The sequence below is a fragment of the Seriola dumerili genome, unplaced genomic scaffold (assembly GCF_002260705.1).
Source record: "Seriola dumerili isolate Sdu_G_001 unplaced genomic scaffold, Sdu_1.0 BDQW01002927.1, whole genome shotgun sequence".
NCBI lineage: Eukaryota > Metazoa > Chordata > Actinopteri > Carangiformes > Carangidae > Seriola > Seriola dumerili.
The window spans coordinates 467,276-480,849 of NW_019177182.1; the positions used below are offsets into that span (position 1 = coordinate 467,276).

The 13,574-nt window shown below is 43.1% G+C and overlaps 3 protein-coding genes across 5 annotated transcripts in view; 2 read left to right on the plus strand and 1 right to left on the minus strand.

Moving 5' to 3' along the window:
- The window catches only part of LOC111239489 (post-GPI attachment to proteins factor 2-like), a 7,250-nt gene extending 2,412 nt beyond the window's left edge, over window positions 1-4,838 (plus strand). For both annotated transcript variants that reach the window (XM_022769376.1, XM_022769375.1), the window contains exons 4-7: window positions 1-97; window positions 243-349; window positions 3,267-3,375; window positions 3,731-4,838. The exon at window positions 1-97 is cut by the window's left edge and continues 153 nt beyond it. In XM_022769376.1, coding sequence (XP_022625097.1) covers window positions 1-97; window positions 243-349; window positions 3,267-3,375; window positions 3,731-3,861 — 444 coding nt within the window. In that variant the 3' untranslated portion in view covers window positions 3,862-4,838. The remainder of the gene's footprint in view (window positions 98-242; window positions 350-3,266; window positions 3,376-3,730) is intronic.
- Window positions 4,839-8,000: 3,162 nt separating this feature from the next.
- Window positions 8,001-13,574, minus strand: part of LOC111239519 (rho-related GTP-binding protein RhoG-like) — an 18,003-nt gene continuing 12,429 nt past the window's right edge. Inside the window, exons 2-4 of the mRNA XM_022769411.1 lie at window positions 10,843-11,002; window positions 10,485-10,655; window positions 8,001-8,360 (exon numbers count right to left, since the gene is read on the minus strand). Of these exons, the coding sequence (XP_022625132.1) occupies window positions 8,085-8,360; window positions 10,485-10,655; window positions 10,843-10,971 (576 nt within the window). The 5' untranslated portion in view covers window positions 10,972-11,002 and the 3' untranslated portion in view covers window positions 8,001-8,084. The remainder of the gene's footprint in view (window positions 8,361-10,484; window positions 10,656-10,842; window positions 11,003-13,574) is intronic.
- The window catches only part of LOC111239518 (stromal interaction molecule 1-like), a 35,617-nt gene continuing 34,308 nt past the window's right edge, over window positions 12,266-13,574 (plus strand). For both annotated transcript variants that reach the window (XM_022769409.1, XM_022769410.1), the window contains exon 1: window positions 12,266-12,295. The gene's annotated coding sequence lies outside the window, so the exon portion shown is untranslated. The remainder of the gene's footprint in view (window positions 12,296-13,574) is intronic.

Here is a 13,574-nt window from a genome sequence, read left to right on the forward strand (position 1 = left end):
CCGGAGCTGCTGCTGAGCGGGCTGGCGCTCCTCTGCAGCCTCGCCGAGAACACCGGCCTGCTGCTGCTCACATACGTGTCGTCCACAGAAACGTACAGTGAGTCACACGCGGTCAGCTGACCCCGGTCCTGGAGTCGGGGGTTAACACCGATCTCTTGTCTCTCTTTGTAAAACCTTTCTACAAAGTGTTGACTGTTTACATTTACTCTGTGGACGTGGTGACCAGCTGTTTGTCTCCGCAGGTGTTCATAAAAACGGGTTCATCGTGTTCATAGCGAGCTCGCTGCTGCACATGCTCATTACATGCTGGCTGTGGCAGGTGATCAGGAGATACTATGTGAACCCAGAGGTAAACAAACCCCCTCCTCCCTCTGCTCTGTTCTCACCAGATGTCTCTGATATGGTTTTGTATTATTAACCAATGAATATAAAAATATATATACACACACACATACACACACATATACATATATATATATATATATATATATATATATATACACTCTGTATATCTATATGAAATATTATATAAAATGACAAGTACTGCAAAAGGCCGTCTGAAATGATGAGAGCGTAGAACATTCACATTAAAATGAATGTGACTTTTTGTTTTTGTACAATTTGTAAAAATGTCGACAAAAACTCAAGTTTCGTGAAGAAAAAGTTTGAGTTTGCAGCTTCAGTCACAGCAGCTCTGTGACACGTGACGAGCGGCGCTGGTTCGTACAGCTGCAGGTCGACGCAGAGAGCGAGGCGGCGCCTGTGCGTGTCCTCTGTCATCATGTGACCGTGAGCAACCTCCTGTCAGCTGCTGAAGTTACAGTTTGTTTTAGTTTAATGAAGAAATGTCATGAAACATTCAGGCTCTGGTGTCTCAGTCCTCGGCGCTGTGGTTGTCCAGCGGTGCAGCTGAGGAAGCATGTAGCAGCAGAAGAGTGAAGAGCGGCTCTGTGGACCCTGGAGTCACGGCAGGTTTTATGTCAGACATGTGACGGTGGTTTTTCATGTAATGCATTGGAGCATTGTATTAAACATCACATATTGATGAACATTGACAAAATATCCATATGAATGTCTTGACAGATTGAGCACTGATCGATCAGGCAGCAAGATGTCGGTTTAGGTCTTAAAGCATGGCGGTGATGAGGTTCCACCTGCAGAGGGCGCTGCAGAGCTGCAGATCCACTTCATGAACACAGAGTAGGTTTTTTTTATTGTTTTGGACACGAAACACCTTGGGACAGAGCTGTGGGGGGTTGTTGGGTGGTTTAGGAGGTTTCCAGGAGAGCTGGAGGAGTTTCAGAGGGTTGTACGGCTCCTTTAGGACGGTCAGTGGCTCTTGTGGTGGTTTAAGAAGTGCCTGAAGTTTTTACAGGTACTGTGGAGGTTTTGTGGTGCTAGAAGCAATGAGGAGCGTTTGGGGTCTTTGAGGAGGTTTGAGGACAAGTCCCAGGGGTGCTGTGAGAGTCCTTTCGTGTCCAGCTGCCTCAGTCCGCCTTGAGCCGTTTTGCGTAGGTTGTCTTGGCCCTTGAGGTGGTTCTTCAAGTTCTGGAGGAGGAACACATGGTTCTTGAGAGGGTTTTGGTGCTGCTGAAGTTCTAGTGGAAGCAGAGGAGTGTTAGTGGTTCTTACCTTCGCTCTAGTGGTGCTTGAAGGGTTTCTTCATGTCCTTGCATCATGCTTAGGAGCTTTTTGTAAGTTATGCTGTTGCTACATAGCTAACGTTAGCATTAACAGCTGTTTGCTGTTATAACTCATCACCTCTGGAGACAGATGTTTTATAGAGTAAAGGAATGAAGTTTGATGCTGAACTCACAACGTCTCTTCTAGACTGGTCAGTAAACAGTTGCTAATGCTAACGATATATAGCAATGGCTTAACTTACAAAGAGCTCCTTTAAGCAGGAGAGTAGGTTCTGTTGGTCCCTGCGGAGGTTCATGGAGTCATGGAGGGTCTGAAGGAGGCTGGTGATACTTGATGTGACCCATTTCTTCTTTTATTCAGAGTCAGGGATTCAGATTTCTCCCCAGAGGGAGAGAGACAGGAACGTCTCACGGTGAACTCAGACTTAAGCCCAGGACTAAGTGTTTATGGTATGGTACCCGACCTACGAGTCCTGGTGGAGTGATGGATTGAGGAGGTTCTCTGACTCCTTGAAGGGATTCATTGTGTCCCAAAGGAGGTTCTGGAGGGTCCTGAGGAGGTGTAACTGATCACTGAGGAGGAGGTTGAAGGTTTCCTTGCCGGGTTCAGCCTGTTCTCGCTCTCAGCCTCAGACCGACGTGCAGCGGTGTGTGTTTTAGATAAAGATTTAAGAGAAAAGAGAAGTGAAGACCATGATCCTGTTCCTCAGCAACATGATGTGAGCAGAGCGGGAACCAGACGTGGAAGTTTTCTCTGAACTCAGATCAGTTCTAACGCTCGAGCAGGAAATACACCGAGTTCCAAATTTAACGTCTGACTCAAACATTATTTTGGTCGTTCCCTGTTTCAGCCCCCCCCCCCCGCTTTTTAAACCACACACACACACACACACACACACACACACACACACACACATACACAGAGAAAACCTGCTGACAGAGTCATTCACACCACTTCATCTTCATCTAACCTCTGCTCCTCACCGTCGGTCACATGACGCGATGTGTCCAGGAAACCTTCATCAGCTGATTCAACGAGGAACCAGCTGTTAATGTTCTTTATTCTGTTGCAAGTCCTGGAGAACCTGAGGCCATCACTTCATTTAAAGGCCTGTAACAGAGTCACGACAGGTCGTACTGACATTTACTAACATCATTATTGTGGATCATTGGTTGAATAGAAAGACAGTAGCATCCAGAGAACATTATTTCTATAGATTTAGCTGATTTATATAAATATTGATTTGTTGACAGGGAGAGAGAAACATATCTACACACACAGGAAATAAATAAGAAGTTATGAACAGATGATAAAATGTAAATGAAGAGTCTAAAGTGAAACAGTTGATCAAAGAGCTTCATTGATCTTGGGGTCGAGTCAGAGACACTGAGGGTCCTAAGCCACGCCCCCTGGCTCCGCCTCTGGATGTCAGTCACTGCAGATGTTTAATACTCAGTCACGTTCCTGTTTACACATAAATATAGATCATCACGTGTTTCTGAACTTTGTCCTGTTCACTAATGAAGTTCAAAACCCTGATTATCATGAACACATCACTTCAGGGCGCCTCTTCTTCTGTGGTCATTATCTACAAACCGGTTCTGTTTCTCTCCGTATCTCAGGAAGTGACGTCGTATCGATGGAAAGTGCGTCTCTTCCTGTTCAACGTCAGCTGTTGTGCGGCCGCGGCGTACTTCTTCAGACGTCACAACAACTACTGCGAGACAGGAGGTACGTGTCCGAGTCCGCCTGATCCGGATCAGTCCAGATTCTGAGGTCTCTGAACCAGGATCAGACTGGAGCTGAGTCCCGGTCAGAGTCCGGTCCTTCAGAGGACCTGGTCCACGGGGGCGTGGTCTTACGTCGCAGGGCGAACTGAAATCAGACGGTCTGGTCTATGGAGGATTTTGTCTGTGCGTTACCAGCTGGTGACACAAAGAGAAAATCCTCCGTAGACCAGACCGTCTCAGCTCAGCTCGGCCTTCAGGTTCATGAAGCAGCTGTTCACACACAAACTACAAACTGTCTGTTCAAAAGGCTTTTAGGCCTTAATCCTCATTAACAGAAACTCTGCCCCCCCCCACAGTCTACACCCTGTTCGCCTTCTTCGAGTACCTGGTGGTCTTCTCCAACATGGCCTTCCACGTGACGGCCCTCTGGGACTTTGGGAACAAAGAGGTGATCGTGGCGACGCCGCCTGAAGACAAACGATACTGAGGGACACTTCAAGGACCGTCAGGAACTTGAGGTTGAGATTTTACCTGAACATTATGTGAGAAGTGTCTCTGAGCCTTTGGTCGGCTCTGCAGGGAGATTCAGCTTTGACCTGATCACTCCAGACACACCTGGACTTCGTGGTGTGTCGGGAAGTTTGCAGACACGTACAGACCTGCTGAGTCCAGGTCCACAGAAGACTTCAGAAAGTCTGGAAGAAGTAAGGGGGTGCAATTATTCAGTCATTCTGTTGGTCTGGAGGAAGCCAAACGTCACACAGCTGATTAGATATAATTAATTAGTGTTTCTGGCCAGGCCACACTCAGCTGAGTGAGTTTAGTGAAAGTGATTTGACAATAAAATGAGTTTCCTGAGAAATCCTTCAAAAAAACAACCTGTTTACAAGCGACTGAATGAAACACAGTGAACGAGGAAGCGGCTCCAGTTTCCCCTTCAGACACCTGCGTCTACCTGCCGTCATGGAGACGTCACAGCGCTAACACCTGAACTCAGCAGATCAACATTACACTTTACAGATGTGAGCTGCAGTGGACCAACACTCAGGATTACAAATAAATCAAGTTGAAATCCCTCTGAATTAGTTTTTCTTTTTTAAATTGATTTAATAAATAGAGACTAAAGTTTCACATGGAGACGCACAGAGTTTACAGCTGTTGCCAATTCTCGACCCCGTCCCTAGTTCTTTCTTTACATGTGTGAATAATTAAAACGGTCAATAACAAAAACAACACAACTGATAATGTCCTACAATCAGCTGATAATAAATGATCAGTTTAAAAAGAGACAACAACAACAACAAGAAGCTACAAACAGTCAAAGACAAGTAAAAAATAGAATTACCTAGAAATGAGCTCAGCCCTGAACCTTTGTTGTAAAGGAGTTTATAACTGGACTTAAAGCTCCTCCAGTGTAAAGGTCTGTGTCCATGTGTAGTGTGATTATAGATCAGCTCTAGCTTCTATATTAATACTGTGAAAGTATCAAAGCCTCAGTCCACAGAGAAATGCACACAGCCTGTATTCAGAAACTGAGCCTTAAAACCAGCCGTCAGGACTTCTGGAACTTTGTGATGTCACAACAAAGCAGTCACCAAGCCCCGCCCACCTGGACCCACCATCCAAACCTTGCAGGATTTGGTTTCTCTGAGTGTTTTTACCTGAAATCTGCTCATTCCTCATGATGCAGGGGAGTCTGAATTAAGGCCAAACAGAGATGTTAACATCAGGACCTGATCAGTTCATCAATAACCATGATTGTTATTAAAGCGCCATGTTTCTTCTTCTGTGTTTTATTTGAAGTGTTGATCCATCAGAAGATATAAAAACCATCTCAGTGTAGTTTTACATCTCCTCTCTCAGGCTTCTCTCTGCAGCTCTAGTAACAACAGGTCAGTGGGCCAATCAGAAGAGAGGAGGCTCTGAGCTGTGTGTGTGTGTGTGTGTGTGTTGCTGTGGTGTGTGTGTGTGTGTGTGTGTGTGTGTGTGTGTGTGTGTGTGTGTGTGTGTGTGTGTGTGTTTTGCTGCGTGTGGAGCTTCATCCTTATAACTCTTCAGACCTGGTTTAAAGGTTCAGTCTGTGGTTCCCTCCAGCTGTGGGAGTGAGTCTGTACTCTCTGCTGCACAGCGCCCCCTGTGGCACATCTGGACCCCTGCAGCCTGACTTGAGTGTCTCTGTGAAGCTGTGTTTATCGGTGGTGAAATCTTGGAAAGCAGTTTTGATTGAAGGAGCAATATTTGTGTTTTTGCTATTGCTTCATAGCCAACGTTAGCATTAGCAGTTTACTCCCCAGTCTAGAAAACGTGAATAAGTATCGAACTTCATTCCTCCACCCACCAACAGCTGTCTCCAACATTGGAAAGCAATGTCAATGTTTTATTTATTTTGCTTCCATATCTAGCTCTTATTCTACTGATGTTAGCATGCTAACCAGCCCTAGCCTGTCGCGTCCTAGCCTAGTGAGTCGCTGAGCGTCCAGTCCGTCCTCAGTTCAGCATGAGAGGATGAAAAAGTAACACTGCTCAGTCTTGTAAACCAATCATCAACCTCCAGAAAACAATTAACCTGCAGTTCCTCTAACGACCACTAGAGTCTGGCTCCAACAGTGAGTCAGTCCCCATAGACTCCCATGTTAAAATGTCCAACTTTACAGCAGAAATCAACATGTTTACAGCCTGGTACAAAAACTGTTTTGGACTCTAGAGCTAATTTCCTCCTTCATGACACCTGTTTATATAACTCGCCTGTTTACATTTTATTAAGGGCTAAAGTTATGGAGGATTGGGGGTGTGGCCTCTTTGAGTGACAGGTGGGTGAGTGTATGCACCACTGTCTCAGCTCCACCCATGCCCCTCCTCTTTGCCCATATTTAGATTAGCTGGGAGTTAGGGGACGGAGTCAGACACTGCCATGATGGCAACGGTGGAGCAGCTTCAGAAATCTGTGGCGTCCATCTTTATTTGAAGCCTGTGTTGTAAATTCAATAATGACTGAAACTCAAAGTGACCGCCACATTTAAAGTCTTGACTCTTGACAAACACTAGACTCTGTGACTGAGACTAAAATGGACCTTTGTCCTCAGGACCAAGACTCAGTCTAAAAGCAGCTGTCGGCCATCTTCCCTGTGCCTCGTATATCTCTCGTTAACTTAAAGTCAGAGAAGCTTCAGCAGGAGATGAGGGACAGGAAGAGGAAGTGGCTCCCTGTCTCCGAGGAGACGCTCCGGAGGAAAAGACAACATCCTGAACGGAGGAGAAACAGAAACACACTGAGATTCTTCTGAGTTTCACAGAAATCAGACTCAGAGTCATGAGGTGAATGAGTTTGATCAGTTTTTATATTTATTATATCTGCAGTGTTTCCATGAACTCTTCTGCTTCACTAATTCTGTGGTATTTGGAGGTTTCAGGGTCTGCGTGGTCCCGGTCTGTCTTCAGCTGAATGAACTGAGTTTAAATTTTAACCCCAGATCAACAGAAACTCTGAACATCCAGCAGCTGAAATCATGAGTCGATGTAGATCAGTGACTTGTGAGTATTTGTTTCCTCTGAGATTGAACTGAACGTCTCTTCAGGGAACAACGATCAATAATTAATGGAACAGAAATCAGACCTGCAGACACGCTCAGTGTTCGACCCTGAGTGAGGTCACATGATTTGATTATTTTATCACCTGACACCATAACAGCTCTTTCATGGTTTGGGGAAGTTGTTTTTTCTGCAGGTCATTTATTAAACTTCCCCCCAACTTCATTTACCTGACCAACACACCACACACCTGTCTGACAGAGGGCAGAGGAAGTTCTCCGATGTTTTACTGAAGTAGAAGTACGAACACCACACAGCGAACATACTGTGGTACAAGTGACGGCAAATAAGAATCATAAATGTATTCAGACTTTCACATTAAATCATCAGATTATTATTCTCAGGTGTCACAGCTGTGGGTGGAGCTGATTATGTTTTCACCTCCTGACTGTGACAGATTCTGTCAACATCACATCCAGCTGATACAGTCACTGAATGAAGACTGAGTTCAGATGTACAGTGGCTGACGAGGGCCAACACGCTGCTAACACAGAAACAACAACACATGGAAGTACAAAACAAACACTCCAGGCCTCCAGGGGGAGCTCTAGGTGTGTTGTCTGGATATCAGCATTTGTTTTGCCCCCCCCCTCCTTTTAGTGGTAACACCTGCTCAGGTATAAAAACAGTTGGTTCAGATCAGATTTTTGATTTTATTTCAGATAAGAATAAAAACATTTTGAGTTCTCAGGATTTTAATATTTTATAGGCAAATAGAAAATACAGATAAAACAGTGTCTGGACTGATTATGACCCTCCATCAAATCTCTACTTCACACTGGTGCAGTTGTCATGACAACAGATACACAAAGTTGTGTTCATGACAACAGCTTGACTGTGAGTTTAAATGATTTGATGGGTGAAGGTGAAGACGTTCTCAAATAAAACTCCACCCCCAAAAAATCTTTTCCAACCAAAAAATCTGAAGCCCAAAGTGTTTGAATGAGTTGCTCCTGCCCCGCGCCCCCCACCTCCCCCACCAACACCCCCCACCCTGAGCCCTGAATCTTTTCTAATTAAAAGATAAAAGTCCCTTCAAGTCCCATCAGGTCCCATCAAGTCCCGTCAAGTCCCATCAAGTCCCTTCAAGTCCCGTCAGGTCCTGCCGGCGGAGTCTCGGTCCTACAGCAGGACGCAGGACCTCTTGCTGACGGTGGGCTGCGGGTTGAGGAAGGCCCTCACGGCCTCGGTGAACACGTCTTTTATGCCGTCCTGGTTGAGGGCTGAACACTCCAGGTAGCGGATGGCATGGATCTGGCGGGCGAGGGCAGTGCCCTGCTGGTGGGTGACGGGCGTTTGGTTCTGATCCTTCAGCTTCTTCTGGATCTCGGCGTCGTTTCGGAGGTCGCTCTTTGTGCCGACCAGGAGGATGGGAACGCCTGGACAATGGTGGGACACCTGAGGATGATGATGATGATGGTGGTGGTTAGTAAAATGTAGAACGCTTCCTGTGAAGGTCTACTTTAGGTTTCATAAAGCTCAGGCTGCACTGACTGATCTGGTTTAGTGTTTGATGTGATATTCCTAAAGGTGATGTTCTTTTCTCTCAAAATGTTATATTTTTAATTCTCGTAAAAAAAACTTTTTTCTTGTAATGTTACAACTTTTTTTCTTATAAGGTTACTACTTTTTTTCTTATAATGTTACAACTTTTTTCTTGTAATGTTACAACTTTTTTCTTGTAATATTACAATTTTTTTTCTTTTAATGTTACGACTTTTTTCTTGTAATGTTACGACTTTTATCTAGTAATATTACAACTTTTTTTCTTTTAATGTTACCACTTTTTTCTTGTAATTTTACATTTTATTTTAATGTTACGACTTTTTCTTTTAATGTTACAACTTTTTTCTTGTAATATTACAATTTTTTTTCTTTTAATGTCACGACTTTTTTCTTGTAATATTACAATTTTTTTTCTTTTAATGTTACGACTTTTTTCTTGTAATGTTACGACTTTTATCTTGTAATATTACAACTTTTTTTCTTTTAATGTTACCACTTTTTTCTTGTAATTTTACATTTTATTTTAATGTTACGACTTTTTCTTTTAATGTTACAACTTTTTTCTTGTAATATTACAATTTTTTTTCTTTTAATGTTACGACTTTTTTCTTGTAATGTTACGACTTTTATCTTGTAATATTATGACTTTTTTTCTTTTAATGTTACAACTTTTTTCTTGTAATTTTACATTTTATTTTAATGTTACGACTTTTTCTTTTAATGTTACAACTTTTTTTTTGTGATGTTACGACTTTTTTCTTTTAATGTTATGACTTTTTTCTTGTAACCTTACAACTTTTTCTTGTAATATTACGACTTTTGTTCTTGTAACATTACGACTTTTTTCTTGTTATGTTACGACTTTTTTCTTGTAATGTTACGACTTTTTTTCTTATGAGGTTATTATTTTTTTTCTTGTAATGTTACGACTTTTTTCTTTTAACGTTACGACTTTTTTTCTTATAAGGTTACTACTTTTTTTCTTATAAGGTTACTACTTTTTTTCTTTTAATGTTACAACTTTTTTCTTGTAATGTTACGACTTTCTTCTTGTAATGTTACGACTTTTTTTCTTATAAGGTTACTATTTTTTTTCTTGTAATGTTACGACTTTTTTCTTTTAATGTTACAACTTTTTTTCTTATAAGGTTACTACTTTTTTTCTTTTAATGTTACGACTTTTTTCTTTTAATGTTACGATTTTTTTCTTGTAATGTTACGACTTTTTTCTTTTAATTCATTCATTCATTCATTCATTCATGTTATGACTTTTTTCCTGTAATGTTACGACTTTTATCTTGTAATATTACGACTTTTTTCTTTTAATGTTACGACTTTTTTCTTGTAATTTTACATTTTATTTTAATGTTACGACTTTTTCTTTTAATGTTACGACTTTTTTCTTGTAATGTTATGACTTTTATCTTGTAATATTACGACTTTTTTTATTTTAATGTTACGACTTTTATCTTGTAATTTTACATTTTATTTTAATGTTACGACTTTTTCTTTTAATGTTACGACTTTTTTCTTGTAATGTTATGACTTTTATCTTGTAATATTACGACTTTTTTTCTTTTAATGTTACCACTTTTATCTTGTAATTTTACATTTTATTTTAATGTTACGACTTTTTCTTTTAATGTTACGACTTTTTTCTTGTAATGTTACGACTTTTATCTTGTAATATTACGACTTTTTTTCTTTTAATGTTACAACTTTTTTTTTGTAATGTTACTACTTTTTTTCTTTTGATGTTACGACTTTTTTCTTATAATTTTACAACATTTTCTTTTAACAAATTTTTCTTTTAATGTTACGACTTTTTTTAGTAGAACACTCAGTTGTTGTTCCTCATGTTCTCCACAGCGTTTCTTCCTCTGTGAGAACCAGCAGGAACCGGTCAGTATGTTATAAGTGATGTCACAGGCTGCATTATAAAGTGTTGCCATAACAACACCTATTAAAAGCTGTTTAAATGAATAACGAGTTGCCGGGCAGACTTTGACCTCTGACCTCTGGGTGCCACTTGTGTTTGACATTCTCGTACGAGGCCGGGCTGGAGATGGAGAAGCAGATGATGAAGACGTTGGTCTGTGGGTAGGACAGCGTCCTCAGCCGATCGTACTCCTCCTGACCTGCTGTGTCCCAAAGGTTCAGACTGATGATCCTGCCGTCGACCGTCACCTGAATGCACCACACACACACACACACACACACACACACACTGGGTCAGAGTGTACGTGAGACTCTGGTGCAGATGTGTATCACTATACAACAGAGGTACTGTGCATGCTGGGAACTGTAGTCTGCGTGTTTGGTACACGTCCTTCAAGACACACACACACACACACACACACACACACACACACACCTGGCTGCTGTAGTTGTCGAACACCGTGGGGATGTACTCTTTGGGAAAAGCTCCGGTGGTGTAGGAGATGAGGAGGCAGGTCTTCCCCACAGCTCCGTCACCCACAACCACACACTTTATAGTCTGCATGATGACCTCTGACCTCTGACCCTTCAGCAACCTGCAACACACACACACATTACTGCTGTTAGTGGGTCAGCTGACGTCTACACCTCACACTGACCTCAGACCAGAGCGCACACACTTTTCGACTGCTGTAGTGTGAAAGGTCAAAGGTCAATGACTGATCATTTGACACTGTGATCCTGATCCACCTGTTTCAGCATGTTTGTGTTTCTGACTGTTGGTTGGACCGAACACATCAGAACAGAGAGAATAATGACGACACGTCCTTCGCCACTTTTATACTGAAGGAGTGAAACGACGAGGTTCCCTGTCTCCTCATTAATCAGTGTCATCAACGTGAACGCATCTGGACCAGTGGCACAAAACACCTTCACTAAAGTCTGACTCCAGGTTCCCTTCAAATGAAACAAGCTGCTGTGAAGTCTGACCTTTGACCTTTAGCCGCCAAAATCTAATCAGTTATCTCTGAGTCCTTGTGAATGTTTTTACACACGTGGAGAAGTTACTGAGACAGACAACCTGAAAACAAAATGGCTGCTGCTCCGTCAGTTTTGTCTCCGGCCTCTGTAGTTTAACAGATCTTCATCATCATGTTCTAAAACCTGGTTGTGTTGTTCTCTGTAGAACCAGGTTATCTCCACCTGAACTGCTGTGTAGGACAGGAAACAGCTGATCACACTCAGACTAACTTCCTCTCATCCTCGCAGGTTTACCTTCGGAGCGTCTGATTGGTTGATTCGTGCTGCTCCAGCTGAGACACGTCAGTCTCTTTCAGTGAACACAGTTTGTTCAGAGACACGTGACGTCCCATGATCTGACTGCAGAGACGGGGGGGGGGCGTCCTCGTTAGTATTTGTGTTTATGGAAATGATCTCTGCAGAAGGAAACGGCCTCCAAACAAAACAGAGATGTTATCTTACGCGACACACTTCGTCCAACGCACACACACACACATTTGAATGCCACTGTGAGTGTGTGTGAATGAATAAGACTCATTCACACTTTATTTACACTTTATTTGCATCTTTGTGACAGAGACACAAGCCTTTTTTCTCTACTGGTAGTCGGCCATGTTTGAGGCAGGAGCTTCAGGTGTGTGAGACTGTGTTATAAAGTCAAGGGTTCCTAATATTTTGTCCATGTCTTTCACATTCAGGACCAAACATCTTTGTGGCGGTGAGTAAACCCGGAGTCCAGCTCGAGTCCCAAGTCGTCAGAGTTCAAGTCCAAGTCACCAAGGTCGTGTCTGAGCTGTAGAGGTGTGAGAACAAAAGCTGCACCGTTAGAAACCAGTGAAGAAGAAGAAGAAGAAGAAGAAGAAGAAGAGGTCGGTAACAGAAAGTGTTTAAATATATATTCCACTTTCTCTCTGTGTTTTAGTCAGTTTCACTTTTTCAACGTTTCGAAGTCGTAGTTTTTCTGAGTGTGAGAGAGTGTGAGAGTGTGAGTGTGTGAGAGTGTGAGTGTGTGTGAGAGTGAGAGTGAGAGAGTGTGAGAGTGAGAGTGAGAGTGTGAGTGTGTGAGAGTGTGAGTGTGTGTGAGAGTGAGAGTGTGAGTGTGTGAGAGTGTGAGTGTGTGAGTGAGAGTGAGAGAGTGTGAGAGTGAGTGTGAGAGTGAGAGTGAGTGTGAGAGTGTGAGAGTGTGAGAGTGAGAGTGTGTGAGAGTGAGAGTGAGAGAGTGTGAGAGTGAGAGTGAGAGTGTGAGTGTGTGAGAGTGTGAGTGTGTGTGAGAGTGAGAGTGTGAGTGTGTGAGAGTGTGAGTGTGTGAGTGAGAGTGAGAGAGTGTGAGAGTGAGTGTGAGAGTGAGAGTGAGTGTGAGAGTGTGAGAGTGTGAGTGTGTGAGTGAGAGTGAGAGTGTGAGAGTGAGTGTGAGAGTGAGAGTGAGAGTGAGTGAGAGTGTGAGAGTGTGAGAGAGAGTGTGTGAGAGTGAGAGTGAGTGTGAGAGTGAGAGTGTGAGAGTGTGAGAGTGTGAGTGTGTGAGAGTGAGAGTGTGAGAGTGTGAGAGTGAGAGAGTGAGTGTGAGAGTGTGAGAGTGTGAGTGAGAGAGTGAGACTGTGAGAGAGAGTGTGAGAGTGAGAGTGTGTGTGTGAGAGAGTGTGAGAGTGGGAGTGTGAGAGTGTGTGTGTGAGAGTGTGTCAGTGTGTGTGAGTGTGTGAGTGTGTGAGTGTGTGTGAGTGTGTGAGAGTGTGTGTGAGTGTGTGAGAGTGTGAGAGTGTGAGAGTGTGTGAGAGTTTGTGTGAGTGTGTGTGAGAGTGTGAGAGTGTGTGAGAGTGAGAGTGTGTGTGAGAGTGTGTGAGAGTGAGTTTGTGAGAGTGTGTGAGAGTGTGTGAGAGTGAGAGAGTGAGAGTGTGTGAGAGTGTGTGTGAGAGTGTGAGAGTGTGTGAGTGTGTGAGAGTGTGTGAGAGAGTGAGAGTGTGTGAGAGTGTGTGAGAGTGTGTGAGAGAGAGAGAGAGTGTGAGAGTGTGTGAGAGTGTGAGAGTGTGTGAGAGTGTGAGAGAGTGTGTGAGTGTGTGAGAGTGTGAGAGTGTGAGAGTGTGTGTGAGAGTGTGAGAGTGTGAGAGTGTGTGAGAGTGTGAGAGAGTGTGAGAGTGTGTGAGAGTGTGAGAG